This window comes from Bos mutus, chromosome 7, assembly GCF_027580195.1.
Source record: "Bos mutus isolate GX-2022 chromosome 7, NWIPB_WYAK_1.1, whole genome shotgun sequence".
NCBI lineage: Eukaryota > Metazoa > Chordata > Mammalia > Artiodactyla > Bovidae > Bos > Bos mutus.
The window spans coordinates 105,808,364-105,833,400 of NC_091623.1; the positions used below are offsets into that span (position 1 = coordinate 105,808,364).

The 25,037-nt window shown below is 39.7% G+C and overlaps 1 protein-coding gene across 5 annotated transcripts in view; it reads right to left on the bottom strand.

Moving 5' to 3' along the window:
• GEMIN5 (gem nuclear organelle associated protein 5) overlaps window positions 1–25,037 on the bottom strand; it is a 44,052-nt gene that overhangs the window by 7,020 nt on the left and 11,995 nt on the right. For 2 of the 5 annotated variants that reach the window (XM_070374670.1, XM_070374667.1), the window contains exons 10-26: window positions 23,633–23,715; window positions 22,320–22,453; window positions 20,995–21,068; window positions 20,097–20,278; window positions 18,099–18,238; window positions 16,651–16,822; window positions 14,264–14,491; window positions 13,678–13,791; window positions 13,176–13,298; window positions 12,057–12,152; window positions 11,504–11,641; window positions 10,400–10,547; window positions 6,019–6,138; window positions 5,300–5,510; window positions 3,317–3,571; window positions 1,628–1,790; window positions 243–744 (exon numbers count right to left, since the gene is read on the bottom strand). In XM_070374670.1, coding sequence (XP_070230771.1) covers window positions 243–744; window positions 1,628–1,790; window positions 3,317–3,571; window positions 5,300–5,510; window positions 6,019–6,138; window positions 10,400–10,547; window positions 11,504–11,641; window positions 12,057–12,152; window positions 13,176–13,298; window positions 13,678–13,791; window positions 14,264–14,491; window positions 16,651–16,822; window positions 18,099–18,238; window positions 20,097–20,278; window positions 20,995–21,068; window positions 22,320–22,453; window positions 23,633–23,715 — 2,883 coding nt within the window. Of the gene's footprint in view, window positions 1–237; window positions 745–1,627; window positions 1,791–3,316; window positions 3,572–5,299; window positions 5,511–6,018; window positions 6,139–10,399; window positions 10,548–11,503; window positions 11,642–12,056; window positions 12,156–13,175; window positions 13,299–13,677; window positions 13,792–14,263; window positions 14,492–16,650; window positions 16,823–18,098; window positions 18,239–20,096; window positions 20,279–20,994; window positions 21,069–22,319; window positions 22,454–23,632; window positions 23,716–25,037 lie in introns of those variants that run through there. The other 3 variants (XM_070374668.1, XM_070374666.1, XM_070374669.1) reach the window with 2 other exon arrangements.

Below are 25,037 nucleotides of genomic sequence, written 5' to 3' on the forward strand. Positions count from 1 at the left end.
TCAAAACAAGCAAGGATAGGGTTGGTACTCCATTTATGGATAAGGGAACTAAAGCTCAAGAGACATTAAGACTCCTGAGGTCACTGAGCAGGACCAGGACTGGAATCCCACATCTGACCCCAAAGCCTGTGCCTTAATGACTGCACTGTGGGGCTTCCAAGTGATGTGATCAGCCTCACCAAGTTCCATGTGAGAGTCCAGCAGGGGATTTCAGTTCCACATTGTACTGAATCAGTACTTACCACTGGTTCTGAGGATGAGAGAGGGACTGTCCTTCCTGTTCAGGTTCATTCTTATCAGGGCCATTTGCTGTGGATTTACACAGTTGACTCTTCTGGTGTTGGCGGATCATTTCTGCCAAGGTCTCTTGGACTTCAGCAACAGTTCTCTGTGCATTTTGGAGACCAGCATGCTTTTCTGACAAAAGCTCCTTACAAGCGTTCTGCATTTGCTCACCTTCTTCTGAAAGTCTCACGTCTAGTTCTGGAGTCCTGCTTGGCTCTGGCTGGGAAGGTTTGGGGTCAGTTTCTTCAGGGCTGACACTGTCAACCTCTTGGCTCTGTTCAGTAGAGGTTTTACTTCTGTGAGCAGCTCTTAGCCAGACACTGGACTCCGGGCAAGGCCCAGAGAGAGACCACCAGAATTCATATAGACATCCGTAAATAAAAAAGGCCTTCAGACTTTTGAAAGCTGGTGTGGTGGGAGACTGATGATCACCCAGTTTGTCTCTTAGATGGTCACAGCCTACAAGAGAAGAAAAGGATTTAGGGTTGTTTATTTCTTTGTCTGCCAGAAATCTGATTTCCTGCCCACGTGTTTCCTGTCACCCAAGAGGCCAGTCAGATCCCAAGAAAAAGAACGGCAGTGATCTGTGGGACCACATGCTTTCCACCAAAAGCCTGCCAGAGCTTCTGGCCTAAGACAGTGTCCTCATTGCTTCAAGCCATGTAAAGCATGACAGAAAGAAGTATTTCATCAGTCCCATTGTAGGCTCTGGGGCTAAGATGCCACTGTGTTCTGAAAAACCATAATGTTTTAGGTCAGTGACCAATTGTGTAGCTCAAGGAATGTTTTCTCCATTCTTTATAACTTGTGAGTACACTGCTATTTCTCTCTCTAGCTGTGTGTAGGAGAGTATATAGTGAACACTAAAGTAGGTAGGCAATGGCAACCCACTCCAGTACTCTTGCCTGGAAAATCCCATGGACGGAGGAGCCTGGTAGGCTGCAGTCCATGGGGTCGCTAGGAGTCGGACACGACTGAGCGACTTCACTTTTCACTTTCATGCACTGGAGAAGGAAATGGCAACCTATTCCAGTGTTCTTGCCTGGAGAATCCCAGGGACAGGGGAGCCTGGTGGGCTGCCATCTATGGGGTCGCACAGAGTCGGACACGACTGAAGTGACTTAGCAGCAGCAGCAAGGTAGGTAGGACCAGTAAAGGAAAACAGCTTAGTCATGCTAACTACCTCTTAGGAGTCTGGGTAAGAGAATTCAAACTTTGTACTAAATGACACAGTGGCTCATCTATGTCTTTCAATAGCCTATGTACTCCTGGTGCCACACCACTGGCAGTGGTTGTATCGTCCTTCAGTGGGTGTGCCCCAGTGGGACTGGGGGTCCTTTACCCTGCAGAAGAAAGGCTGAGTGCACTTCCTGCATGATGGTGAAGTTTCCTGAGTCGTAGCTCCGGATCACAGCCCGAAGCAATCCTTCCACAGCTGCGTCCCAGGAGCCCGCTTCCTGGCTTAGCACTGCCAAGGTCAGGTCATGGCAAATGTGGAGCAGGAGCTGGAGAGAAGAGCCAGAGTCTCAGGTAAACATCTTTGCACAGCAAGGACTGGGATGACACCAGAAATGCTCCTATTTACAGCATTTGGGAAGTACACACAGTTCACATTTAAGAAAAGTCCTCCTATCCCCACCACCCATTCTTACTTCCTCATTGGAAACATTCATATTTAGTTGCACAGCAGTATACAGTCTAGTTTTAAAGTCTGTTCAGGCTAAGAAAATGCCTTGATATTTGCATTTAATTAAAACAAAAAGTGAGTTTCTGGAACTAAAAGCTTTATAAATAAAATCTGGAGTGTAATTAAGAAAATTTTCAATTTTAAGTGTGCAATTTGATGAGTTCTGACAAGCATATGTATATATACATACATTTAGTATAATCACCACCAAAATCAAGACATAGGATATGATATTTTCACTTTAAACCCCTTTGCAGTCAACTCCCCTCTCCCCATCCCTTGGCAACCTCTGATCTAGTTTTTGCCAGTATCATTTTGTCTTTTCTAGAATTCATATGAATGGAACAGTAGAGTCTGTAGTCTTTTGTGACTTGACTCTTTGACTTATCATAGTGCTTTCAAGATTCACTGATATTCTTTTTGCATTTGTAATTTGTTCCTTTTTATTGTTGTATAGTATAGTTTTCCACTATACGGAAATACTACAGTTTGTATACCCATTTGCCAACTGATGGACATTCGGGTTGTTTCTGTTTGGCTATATGAACCAATCTGCTATGAACGTTCCTGTACTAGACTGTGTAGACACCTGAGTTCACTTCTTTTGGTGAAACATCTATGCAGTGGGGTTGCTTGGTCATCGTGCGTATATGTTTAATTATAAGAAACAGCCACACAGTTTTCCAAAGTGCTATATACTACTTGAGAACATCTCGTTCCTCAAAAATATAATAATGTTTTCTCATTAAAAAAAGTGGATAAACTGAGATGTTTTCATAGGATGAGTAGAGCAGCTGTAATGAATCAATTTGTTCTCTTCCTATCAATATGGACAGATTTTATAAACAAGGGTCACATAAGCAAGCCACAAAATAACACATGGTCTGATGCAGGGCATGGTCTGATGCAGGGGCTAGAATGTTGGTGAGCTAGGGCAGGGGAATGGGACTGGGCAAGGGAACACTGAGGGACTTCAACTTGGTTGAATTTCTTTAACTAAAAGCAAAATATACAAAACCAAACCAAAAGACTGTGAAGCAAAAATGACAGAATATGAATATCTATTAATTCCGATTGATGGGTACTTATTATCTGCTTTTTTTGGTTGTTGTTTTCAGACTGTTTTTTTTTTTTTAATTTAGAAGGGAATGCCAATCAAAGACTTAACTTCAGAGATAAAGGGCTCTAATTACCCTGAAGGGATCTTTCCACTTTCCTGGGCCTGGCTTAGTCTTTTCTGAAATGCAAACTGGCATTCTACATGTTTCCTTATTATACTAGACAGGGGTTAGCAAAGTCTTACTACTGAGTGACTAATATCAGAAGCTCAAGCAGAAGGCATACCTGTTTGGAGGGAGTGTTACTTGTAGCAGATGGGTACTTGATATTTTGCAGCTGCTGAAATGCTGCCTGGTACTGCTCTGGGGAGTCGAGGCCGAAGGTGCTCTTCCATACTGCAGTCACCCTCTCCACAAAGGACCCTTCGCTGTCTGTGGGCCAATCATTGTAAGAAGAAAAGGAGCTTTTGCCCTCAGAGAGCTGCTTTTCCTCCAGGTGCTTGGACAGTAGCTCAAGAAGGCAAAACACCAATCTCTGACCCTGAAGCCCAAAAACAAAGGAGAGGAACTGTTATACAGGGAAATGCTCCATTATCTAGGACTTTCCCCAGTCCCTCAGATTCTCCCCCTCTGTATCTGCAGCAACCATACCCTCTCAGTGGGCTGCCAACCCAACGTGAGTCTTGTGTGAAGGGGTGGAGGAGAGGGAAGAGGTGATCTAATAGATGATTTTTCTAGGATCTTTGGGATCCTAGCCTTTTTGGGAATTCCTACCCACACAATTCTTAGAGCTCAAGCAACTATATTTTATAACATGAAACCCTAACTATAGCCCTACTCACTGATATTTAAGCCACTTAAGATTTGTGGCCAGTGTGAGAAAAGATCGGCTGGACTCATCTAGTTCCTTCCTCCGCCCAGACTTCAGATGAAGGAATACAAAAGTTAAAGCATCATGGGCAGAGTGCTGGAGCAGACGAGCTGTGTGGGTCTGAGACCTGGGGCAGTGGTCAGGGCTACATCCAAGTAGGTTTAACAGAGGGAACCAACTGGAATAGAACAGAACACAGACAAAAGGCCTAGTCTTCTTGCTTTGTTAAGGATAGTAAGAGGAAAAAAAGAAGTGCTAAATAACCATTCTGGAAACTTTTTTTGTGGTGGTGGTGGTGGATAAATTAATCTCCCTCTGTTTGGTCACTCTGCAAATAATGTGCCATGTGATACTATCTTTGAAGATGTTCCACTTTTGCCTCCACTTTTGTTCTGCAGTTCCCAGAAAGCTACCTCTTCACCTAGTATTTTTCTTGGGCTTTGAACATTTAGCTAGGAACTGTCGTTAGGCCCAGTTATTCTACTGAAGGGACAGAGGAACTAAAAAAGTTCATATAATATCTGACAAGCAAAATTTTCTGAAATGAATCAAATGTTTACATGTTTTCAAAACTCGTTTTTGCTGAGGCTTTTAAGATAATCGCAGTGTTGATATATTGAAAAAGACAGTGTTGATATGTTGAAAAAGACATAAATTGAAAAAGTTACTGATTTTTTAACCAGATGGGAACAAAAGATTTAATGAAAAAAAAATTTTTTTTTAAAATTTGGCTGCGTCGAGTCTTAGTTGTGGTTACACGGATCTTTCATGGTACGTGGACTCTAGTTGTGGCGCGCAGGCTCAGTACTTGTGGCGCGCAGGCTTAGTTGTTCTGTGGCATGTGGGATCTTAGTTCCCTGACCAGGCATAGAACCCGCATATGCTGCATTGCAAGGTGGATTCTTAATCACTGGACCACCAGGGAAGTCCCTAACAGAATGTTTTGATTTTACCCAAATTCACTATGGCATGCAGCTGAGGAGGGCTTCTATAGGCAGAGCACGGTGGTTTCTGTTAAAGCTGATCCATCTCCCTCTTCAAAGCAGACCCTCTCCCTCTTCAAAGCAGACCCTCTCCCTCTTCAAAGCAGACCCTCTCCCTCTTCATTTTTGTGCTGATGACATCAGTGAAGAAAGCACAGGGGCTGAGCTGACTAAAGGGATATTCAACTGCTAAGCAATGAGAATCACTGTCGAGAACCACACTATCTCTTACTCTGAATATGGCAATTGCAAGCCCCAGGGTACTTCAATGGGATAGTATGGCCAGGTCTTGCTGGATACTTCTAAGAATACCTGCCAGATTGGTTCAGCTTGTGCAACTGAGTAATGCACTTGGAATATGACTGGAGAGGACCCGGGGCTCCCTCCTAAAAGCAGGAGAGGCAAAAAGACTGACCTTTAGACTTGTGTGGAGCTGCAGGGCCTCCTGGGCTCCCACCCAGTTCCGGGCCAGAAGCAGTTCTTGGGCACATCTTAGAGCCAGGGAAGCTGACAACTCATTCTCTCCCACGATGGAGGCCAACTCTGCTGCCGTCCTAAGTGATGCCGCATCCCCCTTTTTGGCCAGAACTTTGGCTGCATCATAAGCTGAAGTGGCCCCTAAATAGCTAAGATACAAAAGAAAAATCAAACATAAAAAGACTGCCTACTCCTGCTCCCCAGAGGGTCGAATCATTTCTTTCTGTCCACTCTGACTTGCATGGCTTCCTGTGGTCCTAGCTGTGTCTCTGTCTGAGGCTGTCCCTGAGAAGGCTGAGGCTAGCACGGCAGAGAAACAGGCAGCATCATGGAGGTTAAGGACATAGAGGAACCCCAGCAGTCGCTGAGTTGAACCCAAGCTAAAGAGTCATTCCCTCCCTTTTTCCAAATTTAATGATGCAAGACATCCCTGAAGAAAGGAGTAACTTCTGAATCCGCTACTAGGATTTCTTGAATAGCTATGGTGACTTATGTAAATACCAAGTAGGTAGACCTTGCTGAATCTTAATGAAGCTGGATTTAATAGACATATGCTTTTTAATTTGCTAGTCACTTCACCCCCACCTCTAAACTTACTTCCACTCTTGTCCTGCTCTTTGCAGAAGCTCTTCTCTGTCTGGGTGCACTCAGACTTACCATTTTGCTGCTAAGGCATAGTGGCCGTCTTTTTCTAGGATGGCTCCCCAGCTGAGGTACAGGTCTTTTATGATTGGGTCCTCTGGGCGCAGCCGGGCCTTAGCAATTGCAATAGCTTCCCTAAAGGAAAGAAGAGGTAATGAGCCAATCTGAAAAAAGTGCTAGGAGCTGGTTGGAAGATAGGATAAGCCTTCTCTGTGGTCTGTCTTACTCCAACTTCCCATAAAACAACTGTATTCTTGCATTTCAGGGCAAGTTAGAACACGCAAGCTGCACTTTTCACCCGTTCTTCACCTAGGTCAGCAGTACTTAAAGTGTCGTCTGTGAATTCCAAGGCCCTTTCAGGGGGTTCACGAGGTCAAGACTATTTTCATAATAATGTCGAGATTATTTGCCTTTTCTTACTGTGTTGACATTTGTACTGATGATGCAAAAGCAATGGTGGGTACACTGCTGGCACCCAGAGCAAGGATCCAGGAGGTAGTGGCTCTTATAGTTGTTTTTTTTAAAGGTAAATTTCCTTGAAAAATGATTAATTTCACTAAATGTCAGGTTAATATTGATGGAACCTCATTACTTCTCATTACTTCTTGAAAGAATGACTAACATACAAACGATAGTTACTTAGCGTTGAATATCTGGCAGATGTTTTCTCAAAAATGAACAAAGTAAGCCTATCATTTCATGGAAACCAACCAAAAGAGTACTGTTGCCAGTGATAAAATCTGAGCTTTCAAGTGAAAATTAGAGTTTTAGGAATCTTGTCTCTCTCACTGGGAACCTGACAGCTTCCCCAAAGTTAGAAAGGCTTTTCTGATGAAGTAAGGAATGTCATTTTTTTTAATATATTTTAATGAAATGCATTACCATTTGGAGGATCTGTGTAACTCACTCAACTACTATTTTCCAAATGACATACAACTTCTGGTTTGCATCCAACCTAAAGTTGTAGCTGGAGTCAGTGTTTTAGACTAAAGTGATTTAGACAGAGCAATATTAAGAAGACCTCTATTTCCAGCCATGATGGGGTGATAACTAAGACCATATGTATTCTCCTGTCACAAAATTAAAACACTGGAGAAAATAGGTACAAAACCAAGTGTTTGCAAACACTGGACACGAGGCAGCACAGGACTTTCATCCTGGAGAAAAGAAAACATGCTGTGAGCTCAATCCTGGCCCTGGCCCTAGCTTTCTGCCTAAAACCATCTTCCCAGAAGAAACCCCAGCAGAGCCTCCACAGTTAGGGCTGAATGGAGACAAAGCAGTTGGGATTTGTGGGGCGGGATAGTAAGAAGCAAGAAGCTGTTCAGAGAAAGAGCTCCACAGTGGTGCTTATGCATACTGTTGAGTCTCTGGTTTAAACACAAAGCTGTACATGGAGGAAAGGCCTTAAGGCTGGGCAAAGAATAATCAGGGAAACATAAGCTGACTAATTCCTAGGGCTCATTCAGGGCAGGAGACATACAAGTTTTGACCACCCTGACATCTAATTCTGATTTGTTGAATTACACAACGCATTCAGTAAAGATACTAGAAGGTAGGAGGGCAAACTAATTCTAGTGTATGGATTTTTCTGCACCTGCCCTAAGAAAGCTTAAAAACAGCCATGAGAAGATCAAGCTGATCTGCAGGGAACTTGACGGCTTGCCAAAAGTGTCCAACATGCTCTAAAGGAAGACAACAAACCAGAAGAGGATAAACAAAAAGAAAGTCTCATCAAAGCCATATGAAATGGCTGAAAAATCAGTGGTGGATAAAGTCCTACAAACAGGAAAAAAAAAATCCTATGTAGCAAAGATAAGAATAAATACAGTAGTCAACAGTGCAAGCCAAGAAAAAATGGAATGATATCTGTGATGCACAGAAAGACAAAACCTTAGAAACCTAGAAGTCTACACCCACTGAAAGATTCTTTAAAATAATGTCAAAATTAAAGACTTTTACAGACAAACAAAAGTTGATGGAGTATGTCACCAGTGGAATCACACTAGAAAAAAAATGTTGGAGTTCATCAGGTGAAGAAGGAATTGATAACAACTGAAACTTTGGATCTACATAAGAGGATGGCTTCAGCAATACGTGAACTGTGACCTTCCAGATGTTCAAGCTGGTTTTAGAAAAGGCAGAGGAACCAGAGATCAAATTGCCAGTATCTGCTGGATCATGGAAAAAGCAAGAGAGTTCCAGAAAAAACATCTATTTCTGCTTTATTGACTATGCCAAAGCCTTTGACTGTGTGGATCACAATCAACTGTGGAAAATTCTGAAAGAGATGGGAATACCAGACCACCTGACCTGCCTCTTGAGAAACCTATATGCAGGTCAGGAAGCAACAGAACTGGACATGGAACAACAGACTGGTTCCAAATAGGAAAAGGAGTACGTCAAGGCTGTATATTGTCACCCTGCTTATTTAACTTATATGCAGAGTACATCATGAGAAACGCTGGGCTGGAAGAAGCACAAGCTGGAATCAAGATTGCTGAGAGAAATATCAATAACCTTAGATATGCAGATGACAGCACCCTTATGGCAGAAAGTGAAGAGGAACTAAAAAGCCTCTTGATGAAAGTGAAAGAAGAGAGTGAAAAAGTTGGCTTAAAACTCAACATTCAGAAAACGAAGATCATGGCATCCGGTCCCATCACTTCATGGGAAATAGATGGGGAAACAGTGGAAACAGTGTCAGACTTTATTTTTGGGGCTCCAAAATCACTACAGATGGTGACTGCAGCCATGAAATTAAAAGACGCTTTCTTTGGAAGAAAAGTTATGACCAACTTAGCATATTGAAAAGCAGAGACATTACTTTGCCAACAAAGGTCTGTCTAGTCAAGGCTATGGTTTTTCCTGTGGTCATGTACGGATGTGAGAGTTGGACTGTGAAGAAAGCTGAGCGCCGAAGAACTGATGCTTTTGAACTGTGGTGTTGGAGAAGACTCTTGAGAGTCCCTTGGACTGCAAGGAGATCCAACCAGTCCATTCTGAAGGTGATCAGCCCTGGGTGTTCTTTGGAAGGAATGATGCTAAAGCTGAAACTCCAGTACTTTGGCTACCTCATGCGAAGAACTGACTCATTGGAAAAGACTGATGCTGGGAGGGATTGGGGGCAGGAGGAAAAGGGGACGTCAGAGGATGAGATGGCTGGATGGCATCACCGACTCAATGGACGTGAGTTTGAGTGAACTCCGGGAGTTGGTGATGGACAGGGAGGCCTGGTGTGCTGCAATTCATGGGGTTGCAAAGTCAGACACAACTGAGCGACTGAACTGAACTGAAGAGTATGGAAAATGTTGGGAATAACTATATGGGCAAAAATAAGAAAATGTTTAAAAACTTAAAAAGACAACTCATTGTTTAAAGCAAAAATTCTAACATTGTTATGTGGGGTTATAACATGTGCATAGTATGTCAAATATACGACAGCAACAGTGGAACGGAGAGGAAGAAAGAAAGAAGTGTGACATATGCAAGAACTGGTACAATATTATTGGAGGTAAACTGATAAATTAGAAATGCTCATCATAAATCCTAAGGTAACCATTAAGAAAATAAAGGATTATAGCTGAGAAGCCAGTATTGGAGATAAAAAGAGTCTGAAAGAAAGGAGGAAAAAAAAATAGCAAGATGGTAGACTTAAATCAGTCACACCAATATTTACGTTAAACCACTGCAATTAAAAGGTAGAGACGGTCAGCCTAGATAAAAAAAGAAAACCCAGCTGTACGCTGTGTGTAAGAAATGTTATGAGAACTTCCCTGGTGGTCCAGGGCTTAGACTCAGCTCCCAATGCAGAAGGCTGGCGTCCCATCCCTGGTCAGGGAACTAGATCCCACGTGCAGCAACTAAGACCCAGTCTTAGTTGTCAAATAAATTAAAAAAAATACTAATAAAAATTTTAAAAGAAGACATATTTTGTTGCTTTTGTTTTCTGTACTTACATACGTATTGCAGTGAAACAGTATTAACTTGAATAGCATCAGTCTCAGAGTGGTTACTGCTAGAGAAGGGATGAGGACAGAACTGGGGAAAGGCAATTCAGCCATGTCTGGAATTCTACTTCCTTCCCAGGTTAAAAAATTTCTTCTTTTAATAATTCATTAAGTTGTTAATTTGTATCATGCTGTTTTCTCTATTTGTGATACTTTTAAAGAAATTTAAAAAAAGACCAGTGGCAAATATTGCTGAGAGTTAACATTTGTTAAGTATAGGTGGTGGATGTGTTGATGTTGTTAAGCTAGTGAACATAATATTTGTATACATTTGAGATGTTTAATTACGGTAAAGGTTTTATGGTGGTGGTCAAGAAACAGAACTGTTATATAGGTTAATTTCATATCACATCCAACTGTTAGTTCAACTGTTGGGTCATACAGACCTGTAGAAATGGTTTGACTTGAGCAGCTCCACAGCTTCATACACTTTGTGGATAGAAAGCAGGTGAGAGGCAGCCTTGACATACTGGTCCTGAAAACACAGTTGTTTGGCAAAAGCTTCCACAGCCCATACCCACACATGGTAACCGGCTTTAGGAATAAAAAAGAAAATGCTTGTTGTTAGTCACTGCATTAAGCAGAACATTTAGATAGTAATTAGTTGCTGTTATGATCATTTGTTTCATCTATCTCTCCCCATCCCTATACCTTGAAATGTAAATTGTTTCTTTGATTATGCAATACATAAAAAAATAGTACAACATTCAAATGTACAAGAGTATGGAAGTCAGACAGTGCTTACCCTTGTTTGGGTGTATGCAGACTGAGTGAAAAAGTGCATGAGAGAAGCTTCTAGGGTGCTGATAATGTTACATTTCTTGATATAGGTGCTAGTTAACAAGGGTGTATTTAGTTAGTGAAATTCAGGTACACTCATGACCTGTGTACTTCTCTCCCTCTCTCTGGCATACTTGAATAAAAAGCTACAAAATGTGGCATGGCATAAAAAATTTCCTTGTTATCCTGGAGTTGTCCCAGGCCCCAGACTTGTCCAAATTCCTTTCCCTAGAGACAACTATTATTACTGGTTTCTTTTGAAACCTTTGGCAACAGTCTATGAATATACAACCACACATGTATAAATGACAGTATTAAATATTATGTTGTGCATCTATACCTAGATTCTTCTCACTTACTAAACTTTGGAGCTCCATTCTATATCAGAATACTCAGAGCTGACTCAGTTTTTTGTTATCGGAAGGAGTTTCTACTGTATAGAAATACAAGATTTAACCAGTGTTATACTGACAGACATCGAGGTTCTTGTGATCTTTGCTGTTACAGATACTGCTGCAATCATGGTCCATGTTATCTGTCATTTTGCATGTGTAGGTACAGTTAAATTCCTACAGTTAGAACTGCTGAGTCAAAGGGAATGTGGATTTTAAACTTAATCATTATAGTTGGCCAAACTGTCTTTCAAGACAATGTCTATCTTTAGTGGATGTACCCTAGAGAGGCTAGAGCTTTTGTGGTACAGAACATACCGACTGGTGCCATAGCCACGAGATTGTCTGTCAGCTCCCCTCTTTCTGCTGCAGTCTGCAGAACACCTTTTAGATCTCCTTTCCAAAGCATGAGCTGGTGAAATAACTCGGGGTGGCCATTTTCCAAGTGACTTTTTCCTGTTTGGAGGAGAAATAATATTTGGAAGATGTTTCAGAAACATTTGTCTGTACTGTCTTCTAGAAAAAGAAAGGCAGGATGAAAGACAGGAATAAATTTCTAGAATATGTAGTCACTGGCTGATGGGTAAGTCACTTCCCAGAGTGTTTGTAATGGGGCCTGACGCCCACTCAGGCATCTGTCCACCCACCCACTTTCACTTGTACTCAGTCACTCAGAATGAACACCAAAGTTTAGGGTCCTGTGATAGATGTGAGCAAGGGGTATCTGAACTTGCAAACAGAAGTCAAAGCCTAGTTAGCTGACATGTAAAACTAGTCATTACCATGCCACAAGATGGGAGCCATAAAAGTACATACAAAGTGTTAGGAAAGCATAAAGATGGACAGGATGTGTTGACTGGACTTGCCTCACCTTCAACCTCAATCATTCTGTACAGGGTAGCCCTGTCTGTGAAAAGCCCCAGGTGAAATCTTTCCTCAAGATCAGTAGACACATCCTCGTTTGGCCCTGCTAATTCAAAAAGACCAAAATTCAGATGAAAGTGATTTAATACATTACCGTTTTCTGTTCAGTTAATTCTGATTGTATGTCTGTAATGCCCATTTCAGATTCTGAGACAAAGAGTCCTGTGCTCTTGTGTACCCTAACAGAGACCCCTACTGATAGCAAAATATGAAAATACTTCAGGCTTTTTAGGCTCAGTCTTGGCAAAATCCAATAAGACAGTTTAGTCTGAAGTTTGCTCAAAGGAAAATTTGGGGGTGGGGAGGAAGGAGGAATGTTAAAAAATCAACTGCAAATTCAGTGCATTTAAATGCAGTAAAAAAAAAAAAACAGACCAAAAAAACTAACAAGCAAAGTCTGTAATGTAAACTAGAATCTTCCACAGAGGGATTCAATATAGACTGTTTTTGAAAAAGGCAACTGAATGATAACAGAGTGGCTTCAGGGGAGAAACGGAAGAGTGGGATGAGGGATGGGAAGGAGATTTATTTTCTCTTTATACTGTTTGAATTTCGTTTTATCATGTGCATCCCTTTTCAACACATAAAATTCAAAATTAAAAAGAAAAACAGTTGCTGTAATGTCAGAATAACACACATTAGTGAGGGCATTGAAAAGTTAAAACCAAAAAACCTGTAAACAAAAATTGCCATCAAAAATTTTTGAAAGAACTGCCATATTAAGGGTATATTTCCAATAAACAAATGATGTTCTTTTCTACGTGTACATGCTGTTTACTGGGGAAAAACAGTTGATGGAACTGACTGATAGCGAGATATTTACGCCATTTTACCAATTCCAGCACACAGATGGCTGGCAACAACCTGACAACAGAGAAGCAGAGCATTATGTCTCCAAGGCACTGGGGAACGTTGATAGCGGTCAGAGTGCAGAGCTGCAGCAGGCATGATGCAGAAACACAACAGTTTTGGACATCTGTTGCCTCATCCATTAAACATCCAAAAAAGCACGTATGTGCCAGTTCTCAGAAGACTACGGATGGGCCAGGGAAGTTTATTTCTATACCTCTGGAGTGTTTGGCGGTGGCTAATACCAAACAGTCCTGATGAAGCTCCTCTTTGGATCTGTGGTCCAGACTTGTACTCAGTGGAAGCATGGAACGAGCTTTTCGCTTCTTGATTAAGGCTTCTGAAATGTAATACAAGTACAGACCATCTGAAGAAGAACTGATTATAAACCCCAAACTGAATGCATGTCCACTGTGTATGCAACCCACTGGAGGAATACTGCTGAGCGGAGAACGTTCCCACTCTTAGAAGGAAGCTTTCACATTAAATTAGTAGTAGCTGGGGGTAGTGTTTACAACACACACGGAGTCCCTGTGAAAGCTCTAAACCAACATCAACAACTACAAAATGACAGTTCTTCCAAGTACTAAAAAAACGACCCCAAATCAAAACACAAATATTTAAAACCTAAAATAAAACCGAAACCCATACTCTGTTGAGTTTTCATTTACATGTAATGAGGATGCTTTAACAAATTATTTTAGTTATTAGATACCAACCTGGCTTCTCTTTAGGTACCTCCTTTTTCAGTAAAGTGACTTTGTTATTGATGGTGCTTTTTGACTTTTCAAAACCTAAGGCTGCTGGAGTGCAGATAACTGGTTCTTTAGAAACTATATTATGGGGAGAAAGAAAAAAATTTGGATGAAAACAATGTAGAATCTAGTTCTTTTTAAAAATTAAGAGCTATCCCAGTCTTTACAGTGTGATTTTATCTATTACCCCAAATATAAGATGAAATATTTCAGACAGGAAGCATGGGTAGTCAGTCTCCCTTTCCCCACCTCTCAAACTGCCTTCCAGGAATCTGTAGACTAATTGACCTAAGGAAAATTATAAAGATTCTAGCCATCACAACTTTAAAAACTTACCCTTACTTGTAAGGTTCTATGTATACGCTGCCCCAGCTTCACTTTGTTCCCCAGTTTTATCTGCCCAGGTTGATAAGTTTTCTCTAGAGGACTTTACTATTTCCATCCCAATCATCCATTAGATTCCCTTAACACTACAAAGGTAGACCTGACTTAGTTTCCTGGTCAGGACTATTAAGTGCAAGAGAGTAAAACATGAGATTCGGCTACATACCCGCTGCGGTGACACCACAGGGTGGCTCTGGCTCACGGGCTTCCTCCTCAGTCTCCTGGTCTGACACGCCATTTTCAACAGGGCCCAGGCTCTCCTTTACACTCTCTTCTTCATTCCCATCACATAATTCTTGCCTTACAGGCACTCTCAAGGTGGGCTTTTTCTTCTTTTTGGGCTTTGGTTTAGGTTGAGAGAGCCGCTTTTTCTCTAATTCAATACTTTTCTTGCCTATAGAAATCACAGTTCAGAAAAGGATAAATTAAAGTATATATTTGGGTTAAAAGCACTCTAGGAAATAAACTTTAAAACCTTATTGCTCTTCTTTTTGATAACATTCTTACCTTTCCCCCCACTTCCCAATGAAGTCTTAGTTATATTATCAAAATGTTAACCAAACCAAACCCTTTTCAGATTTCATTAAATCATAAACATGATGCCCATTTACCCCTGAATACTTTAGTGTATATCCTACAAACAAGGACATTCTCCTACATCATCACAGCACAACCATTCATATCAGGAAATTAACACTGATAGATTATTCATTCCCACTTCATTCAAGTTCTACCAGTTACACCAGAAGTGTCCTTTATAGCAAAAGGAAATCACTCCAGGACTACATGTTGCACTGGCTTGTTACATCTCTAGTTTCCTTCAGCCTAGAAGAGGTTCAGATTTTATTTTGACTTTCATGACTAGAAACTCATGAAGATCACAGGATATTTTGTCTGATTTCCCTCAAATTGGGTCTGCCTTATGTTTTGCATTATTAGGTTACACACTTTCAGCTGCAATACAAAGCAGTGAGGCTGTGTTTATCCTGGTGCAGCCTGTGAGGTAGCACATAATTTCTATTTGTCTCATTATTTGTGCTTCACTTTGATTACTTGGTGTGCTTCCCTTGTAGCTCAGTTGGTAAAGAATCTGCCTGCAGTGCGGGAGACCCAGGTTTGACCCCTGGGTCGGGAAGATCCCCTGGAGAAGGAAACGACAATCCACTCTAGTGTCCTTGTCTGGAAAATCTCATGGACACAGGAGCCTGGTGGGCTGCAGTCCAAGGGGTCACAGAGTCGGGCACGACTGAGCAACTAACACTTACTTGACTACTTGAATAAGGAGGGCGGCACCTTGCACTTTGTCCCCACTAGTTGTGCTAAAAATTGTTACTGTGATTATGGCCAAATGGCAATGTTCAGTTCCATCATTCAGTCTACACTTACTAGGTGGCCTTCTGCTGAAAAGAACTTTTGCTTCTCTCTGTTTATTTAGACTCTTCATTTATTTTTGTCAGTATAATGTTTTAATCCTTTACTATTACTTATTTACTTTGAAAGCTTTTATCTTTTGATTTCAAGTCATCTTACTGAGATATAATTTAACACAAGAAAAAATACCAGATTTTTAAACGTTTTTATGAATTTAGACAGATGTATAGTCAGGTAACCCACCACCACAAATAAACTGTTGCCATTATTTCAAAATGTTCCCTCATGCCTCTTTGTAGTAGATTCCCCTCCTCCCTGAGCCCCGGGCAGGCATTGATTTGCTATCCCTGTAGCTTAGTTTTGTCTGTTTTAGAAATTCATATGATTTACAACTACATTTCATGCTCTATATTAGTACTATACAGTGTTCAGTCTTTTCTGCCAGGCTTACTTTGCTAGGCATAATCGTTGAGATTCACCCATTTTGTTGTATTTATAAGTAGCTACTTGCTTTTTATTGTTGAATAGTTCCACTATAGGATATATACCACAGTTTATTTACCAGCTGACATTTGTGTTGTTTCTGGTTTGTGGCAATTACAGATTAAACTATAAGGATTCTTTTATAAGTCTTTATGTGGATGTATCGTTTCATTTCTTGAGTACATTTCTAGTTGTTTATATAGCCTGTTTAGTTTTCTAGCTATTTCTGGTGGGTGGGAAATTCTGGTTCCAGTTAGTCTCTTATAGCCAGAAGTGAAATTCTCCTGTTAATTATCTTCAAGTTCAGATTATCCCACATTTGGGTAGCCAGCCCCTTCAAGCTGGTTTCTTTGTCCTTTTGATGACCTCAGTTATACTTTAGTGGCAAATGATGCTGCAGACTTATCTTACATTTTTTCTGCCTAACCTGGAACTAGCCATTTCTCCAAGAAGCCCTGATAGGTTGCTTTTAAGAGACTGATATTTAGAAAACAAGATCTGGGTGCTAGGTATACTTGTTACTATTCAGGTTTGTCTTCAGACCCCTTGGGGCTACTATCCTTGCCCAGGCTTCCATTCCATTCCCACCATACTGCTCTATTGCTCTGCATGAATGTCCTCCTTGCATGACTGATAACTTACTGAAGAAAGGAAAAAGGGAATGAGGCAAGCCCTTATAGGCTCCAGGTTCTGACTGACCTTGAGGAGGTCGGGAGTGTTCCTGCATGGAAGTGAGCCATTTATACACACAGAAATCATCTGCCCCTGAGTAGATGCAATCTGGATCCAACGGGGACCACACAACGCAAAGCAGTCGACCTCGATGTCCTCGGAAATTGCATAGAGGCTCTTCCTGGAGAGTATCCCACACCTAAAACCAAAGTCACACAAGAGAATAGATAATTTTTGGTTATTCTATTGTTTGAGGTGGGGTTGTTGGTATACATTTTTGAAAAAAAAAAAAAAATCTGTGTACTCTTATTTCCTCTTGTAATTTGTACTTGCAGTTTCAGAAAGTGCTATTTCCTAATGGAGGTTTCTGAAACCCTGTGGATTTCACTGTCCTGAACCAGTACTGCACGTTATCTTTGGGATGGGGATTCTGATACCTCTAATTCAGAGCCCACATCTACATGTGTGATGCAAGGGTTCTAATTTCTCACCGGTGATTCTTCTGTCTCAGGGCAAATGATCGATTTCCTCGATATTTCCTGAATGACTCCAGTCTCCATTTCAAAGGGCAGCCAGTCATGGCTCTCAGCTCTGTGCAGACAGCTCATTTACCACTCAGTACTGAGACAGACATCCATCACTGATGATGGATCCCCAGTTGCTAAGGTCTGTTCTGGTTCTGATATCTGAAACTCACTTCACAGCTCTGGCTTGGCATCTCATCTTTATTTTTGAGAAGTTGAAGATGTGAGCTACTGAGTTATTATTAGAAGTATTTTTTTCATGATTTATAGTCACCATTCTGTGATAGAACAGAATGGGAGGAGTACTTTTCACATCAACTTTAGTTTATCATACTGACAGTAGGTCAAAGTGAAATCTTTAAAAACATCAGTTTAGCTAGTTCCTATCAATATTCTCTTTCACCTACGTTACAAAAAAACCCAAATTTACCCTGCCAAGGGCCCAGATATGTTTAATAAAATGTCTAGGACATGGGTTTGGGTGAACTCTGGGAGTTGGTGATGGACAGGGAGGCCTGGCGTGCTGCGGTTCACGGGGTTGCAAAGAGTTGAACACGACTGAGTGACTGAACCGAACTGAACTGAGAGCTCAGAAAAATCGCAGGGGAGAACAAGAAAGAGTTTCAGTTAGAGTACGTAGTGAAGAACCCGGAGAAGGCAATGGCACCCCACTCTAGTACTCTTGCCTGGAAAATCCCATGGACAGAGGAGCCTGGTAGGCTGTAGTCCATGGGGTCGCTAAGAGTCAGACATGACTGAGCGACTTCACTTTCACTTTTCACTTAATGCACTGGAGAAGGAAATGGCAACCCACTCCAGTGTTCTTGCCTGGAGAATCCCAGGGATGGGGGAGCCTGGTGGGCTGCCGTCCATGGGGTCGCACAGAGTCGGACACGACTGAAGTGACTTAGCAGCAGTGAAGAACCCACAGAATCAAGGATACAATAGTACCTGAGCTGTACCATCATAGGAAGCGGATACCAGCCTTCCATCATGATGTGGGCTCCATGCCAGACTGGTGATCTTGGCTGTGTGCCCTGACAGGGTCCGGTAGGGCTCTGTAATGGTCACTGGAGATTCAGGATTGCTCTCTAAAAGACAGGGGATGATGTCACTGGTACCAATAACAACAACAAAAAGACATAAAGGAGGGTTTTAATTAACATGGCAAGAGTCAATATTTTACCACATGCTTTCTACATGATTTTCATTGGGCAACACTGTTTAGTGGTTAAGAGTGTAGGCATATCCACAGTGCCTGCCACGTGGGCTTACTTTAAGAAGTGTTAGCTATCATTCTTTCTTTCTAAAAGCCATCAAAATGAAAGTAATGCCTTTAGGATGTGATACCAAGAAGGATGTATTATCATGTATAGTTAAAAATGTGTGACCTGAATCTAGTCATAAGAATATATGAGACCAAACTCAGGACACATCTACAAAATAACCAGCTGGTATTTTTCCAAAAAAAACAAACCAAAAAAAAAATCAAGATGAAAAAACAAAAAAGGCTCAGAGATATAAAGGACAATATTGGATCAACTGACAATACTAGAATAAGCATGGAAGATCAAACTATTATATTAAATTAACTGAATAATGGAATTGTGGTTATATAAGGGAATATCATTATTCTTATAAAATACACACATATTAAGGAATATGGCAGCATGACACGTGCAACACAAACACTTTGGAAAATATACACCACAGCACAAAGCAAATACAACAAAAGGTTATAAGTTGTTGAATCTGTGAAAAGGTATATGGTAGTCCTTCATACTATTTTTGCAACTTTCCTCTAAGTGTGAATTATTTAAATATAAGAAGATAAAAATAAAATGAAGTTTTTCCTGGTCATTTTTTCCCTTTTTCTGTTATTCAGTAGATATGAAATAAGAAACAAACCAGGATGATAGTATTTCAGTAGACAAAGATCTGCACTGCTTCTAAGAATTAAGTTAATGTACTTCTGTAAGTGATGCTGGAAAAACTGGACAGCTACCTGTAAAAGAATGAGATTAAAACATTTTTTCACACCATATAAAAAAATAAACTTATGATGGATTAAAGACCCAAATGTAAAACTGGAAACCTTAGAATTCTTAGAAAGGAACTCTTTGACATAAATGATAGCAGTATTATTTTGGATTTGTCTCTTCAGGCAAAAGAAACAAAAGCATATTAAAAAACAAAAATTATAGCTCTTGGCAATGAAGATGGGTTATGTGTTTGTTTTTTTCTTCATATTCAGAAAAAAAAGTAATTATACTTCTTTCACATTAAAAAGCCTATTTTTTTAATGTGACCACTTACTGTTTCTTCTAGGTGCTAAGGAAGTTCAGAGAAGTTTCAGCCTTGTTAAGGAATAAGTTGTATGAAAATATGAAAAAGATCAACTTGCTAGGCAGGGACCAGTAGTTACCAGAACACATGCAGATGCTGCAATTAGTGTGGGACTGAATCTGGGCTCTATCATATATGAGCTGTGGGACGCATGGAAGTGAGCTAACCCCTCTGAGCCTCAATTAGGAAAATAAGATAACAAAATCTACGTCCCAGGACTTTAAGAATTAGATGAGTCACGCATGGGATGGGATGTGTGTTGTTCGTGTCATACTCAAACACTGAAAGACGAGAATATAAATTGGCACCATCTTTTGGAGAGTGACTTGGCAATAACTATACTTTAGAAAATTTGGAGGAAACAGCGATGTTTATTAATGAGGGATGGGAATAAGGGAGGTACTTCACTTTCTAAGTTAACATGTATTGTCATGTTTGAAATTTTTGTTGTGTCTTAAATAAGGTGAATACATTAGTTTTGAAAGCAGAAAAACAGTAAGAGTAGTGTTTAATACCAAAAAAAAAAGGAAAATGTACAAAGACTGGAACAAAAAGTAGCTGAACACATATACCACCCCCAGTATGGAAAGAAACCAAAGTCACCTAAGACAGTCTGCAGGTTGTGCACATAAATGACTGCATTGTTGGATCCAGAGGCCATCAGATAGCTCAGTTCTGGCTGGCTGCCATGCTCATGATGCCAGCTAATGGTATTCACAAGCTTATGATGCTGCTGGATGCTGCAGATCAGTTTCAAGTTAGGAAGCTTGAATATTTCTATTGATCTGGAATAAGAAACACACCAAGATAAGAAAGGATGCTCAAATTACAGTTCAGTGCAAGCAGGTATCGCCCTCATTCCATCAGTCAAAGAAAGGTGAAATGGAATAGGATAACCCTATCTAAACTGCAGAGGTTACTCTCTTACAAAAAATCAGGTACAAAAGGCAGTTCTTTCAGCAGCTTTAATAAATCTCAATAACCTCTGGAAAGTTGTATTTATCATGCTCTAAAAATAATAAATGGTACCAGGGAAAAACTAAAAGAAGAATTAATAAACCAATGGCTGAAATAGTAACCATGTTACTGTGATCAACATTGGAAAGGGCAAAACAAAGCAAAACACCCTAAAAAACAAACCAAAACAAAACATTGGAAAGGATATAGTAAGACCTAAAAAGCATTTCTGCTTTTTTTTTTTTTTCCTTTAAAAAGAATGAAGGGAGATTTAGGGAACTTAATTCTGGAGATAAGCATTCTTTGAAGCATACTACAGCCAAAACAAGAGTAGGCAAACATTCTCTTTGAGCTATAAATATTTAATTTATTTTGCAGTTCTCAATAATGCAGAGAGCTCCTGAGGTATTTAAGGATATCAGGGATAAGTCAGAATATCAAATACAGCTAGGCTTTCCCAACTAACATTACAGATGGCATTAGCTTGTGATCAAATATATGTGCAATTACAAAGTTTTTTTTTTTTAAAGAAACAAACACATACCCATCTTCATTGCCAAGAGCCATGATTTTGCCATCTGCTTTCCAGCTGATCTCTGTGTGTACAGGCAATTTGTACTAGAAAAGCAAAACAAATCAATCTCGACTAAAAACATTGTTCTTGCCACACGGCTTATAAATCAATGATGAAAGTGTGAGGGAAAAAAAAAAAAATCAAACCCTGGTTTAAAAATGTTCTAATTACAACAGCCATTCTTATAAATAATCTACATAATTTGCCAAAGAGTTACTAAGAACAAGTATTCTAAATATGATTTCCTAACTGGGACAAAAGACAGGCCAGTGAATACTAAATGTTTGCAGTGTCTAACCTTGTGAAATGAACTTAATTAAAATGATTTTTATCCCACAGTAAGACATGAAACATGTCCACTGGCTTCGATAACATGGGGGCTGTCATCTCCTTAAAAGAAGTCATATATGCCACCCTTCTTCTCTTCCCATCTTTTCTGTTTCTTTTCCAGAATTTTTTTTTTCTCTTCTTCTGTTTTTATTAGAGAATAGTTCCTTTGTTCCTCAAGGCTGCCTGGGCCCTCTTCTTTTCTTACTTGTCTCTCCACAGACCACTTCATACATGCCCACAGCTTCTTTAGCTACCACTCATATAAAGGGACTCTAAATTTCCATTTCCGGCCCAAATTCCTTATGTGAACTTCTGATCTATATTATTTAAGTCTTACAAAACTAAAAGCTTGTTAGGAACAGGAATTTTGCCTCTTTTATTCATTGTTGAATGTTCAGATAACATATAAAACATGAAGGAATATAGCCAATAAAAACAATTCAATTTATGATTAAATATTATTTTTATAACAAAAATAGCCATACAGAAATAATGAGCAAAAGTAAAAAATGCTCATTTGAAAGAATAAGGAAAACTCCACATTTATGGTTTCACTTAAAAAGACAGTTCTGGCATACAGATATATTGATACAATGGTAAAGAAAATGTGATTAAACGTGGAAATCTGGGTGAAGGATATAAGGAAATTATTTGCATTATTTTTGCAGCTTTTGTATAAATCTGTAATTATTTCACTAAAAAACCAAAATGATAATTCTGTTTTGAGCAAAATACCTAATAGTTGTACTTGGATAACATATTATAAAGTAATTTTTACAAACACCTCCCTCTGGAGAAAGTGGCAGGTGTGAAAAGGATGCTCTATATTCAAGTTCTGAAAGTTTATAATAAATAGCCATTGCAACTGAGAGAAGCCTGAAATCTGACAGCATAATGCCATTTATCATGCAAGATGAGAAGATAAAACAGAGATCATGAGAAGACTTCAAATCACAAGAACTTACTTTGATTGAATTGGTGTCCCTGATGAGTTTATTGATGTCAAAGGCCTCTCCACTAAGCTTCCAAGGGTTGTGCTGTAAGACAATCCCTTCTCCTCCACAACTGTATAAAGTGAGGGAAGGTCTGTCTCCTTCTCCTACATGGAATAAGAAAAGAAAACTTACCAGTTTTGTACTTAACCAGCTTAACTGTTTGTTGCTGTAATATGACCATATTATACTGTGACATGTTTTATCTTCTGCCACTCAAAATAGTAGGGGTGCCAAAGCTGGGATCAGAAGACATGTTATCAAAGTTTTGGGGAATTTATCTTCTCTTACAGAAATAAGTACTGTCTGGCATTTAAATATATGAAGCGGCAGGACTTCTATGACTAAATGTAAGAAGCTATTCTCAAAGCAATGATTTCTTTGGTGTTACAGTAACTTTCCTGTTTATTTTAGGAAGTAAACAGTGGTTCTGATGGGTTCTTGTAAGGACAAGTTTTATTTTCACTACTGTAGAACTGTTTGGCACAAATCAAGGATCAGCATTTGCTAAATGAATGAATGAACTACAACTACAATGCTGCTTGAGTTCTGATGACTTACACTGCAGGTATGCAGATATACAGATGTTCCACTATAGATGCTGAAGAAAAGACTACTAAAGATTTTCCTGAACACATTCAATTTATAAATTCTGCAAGACCTACCATTGTAGGAATAAGAAAGGCAAGACTGAGGGGCTAGAAAAGGGTCAGAATGTATTCACAGGCAACAGGAGATCATCTGAGAAATTTTAACCCTGCTTTAACTGTAGGTTGAAACAGATGATCCTTAACATTATAATTCTTAAAAAAATTTTTTTTAATTAAATGTTCATTTTTTTGGCCACAGCGAGTGGCTTGTGGGATCTTAGTTACCCAGCCAGGGACTGAACCTGGACACTTGGCATTGAGAGCGTGCAGTCCGCACTACTGGACTGCCAAGGAATTCCCAACATTATAATTCTGATAAAATTAAAAGGTGATAGCAAATTTTAGTGAAAATTATTAGTATATTAGGTATCAGGACCTAGCGTGAGAAAACTGTATTCACAATAAAAAAATTCAGCTCAGAGAGACCAAATACTATAATTTGGAGAGGCTTATCCTAGGTGAATGGTTTCTAACTGATCACCTGTTACAACTGCCCTCACGGACCCCAGGGACATAGCAGCCTGCATAAGGAGTTACTGTACTAGAATGTTTATGACTTTTTCCAGGTTGAATATCCTAGGATTAAGTTGAAAGAGAATACTCTTATGTTTGTTAGAGAATGATCCAGACACTTACCTAGTGCCATGGCGGGTACTGGTGGTCCCCAGGCTAACGAGTACACAGTCTTCTTGTGATACGTGCTGGAAATCTGTGGAGGTCTGGGGGGAAGGGGAATTATAAACAGAAAGATTTAAAGAGGTACAGTGGAAGAGAGACCATCTTCTTTTAAAAAGTTGCCTGTTACAAACTTAGTTGCTGATATTAAAGAAAAATAACAGTACCCTTCTCCAAATAACTGATCGTAAAGAAGCAAACATTTAATATACCATGTAAATATACCATGTAATAAGAGCAACTAAAAAAAGGTCCCAAACATACTTTATCTAGAAAAAAGTTATTAATATCCCTTAACTGGCCAGTTTAGGGTCATTTTCCCTATCTATTCCTGAGCTTCTCACTTCACTTAAAAGTCAAATATTCTAATATTACTGTAGTTATATACAAAAGTAAAGGCTATCACAACTTGAGAAAAACAGGACAAGACAGAAAATGCAAACTGTTCAGCCCAGAACTAAGGTTACTACTACGCATATATTATCACTATGCAAATATCTCCAACTTATATTCTAGTAAAAGACTAGAATCATTTTTGCTTACCCTGTCATTAACATCACATTCTCAAACTAAGGCTTAATTTATTTATTTTTGGCTGTTCTAAGCAGCTTGCAGGATCCTGGACCGAGGATTGAACCTATGCCTCCTGCAGTAGCAGCCTGCAGTCCTAACCACTGGACAGCCAGGGACTTCCCAAGATTTCAGAGTAGATAGGTTTTAAAGTTTTTTTCCTCTGGATTAGTATTTTTATTCTTCACAAACATTCATTTCTTCCATCCTTTCTACCTAATAATGGTTTTTATTAAAAAAATTTCTTTAATGTTTTACAATTTTTTAAGAGTATTTTCCATTTAGTTATTATAAAATGCTGGGTATATTCCCCATGTTATACAATACACCCTTGAGCCTTACACCCAGAAGTTTATACCTTCCCCTCCTCCATCTCTATAATCCACCCCTCCCCCCATTGGTAACCACTAGTTTGTTCTATGTATCTGTGAGTCTGCTGCTTTTTTGTTATATTCAGTAGTTGGTTGTATTTTTTAGAGTCCATATATAAGTGATATCATACAGTACTTGTCTTTTTCTGTCTGACTTATTTCACTTAGCATAATGTCCTTTACATCCATCCACGTTGCTGCAAATGGTGAAATTTCATTGTTTTCTGGCTGAGTAGCATTCCTGTGTGTGTGTGTACACACACATCTTTTTTATCCTTTCATCTGTTGATGGACATTTAGGTTACTCCCATACCTTGGCAATGGTAAATAATGCTGCTTTGAAGACTGGGGTGCATGTATCTTTTAGAATGAGTGTTTTTGTTTTTTTTGGATATATCTCGAGAAGTGAAATTGCTGGGTCATAC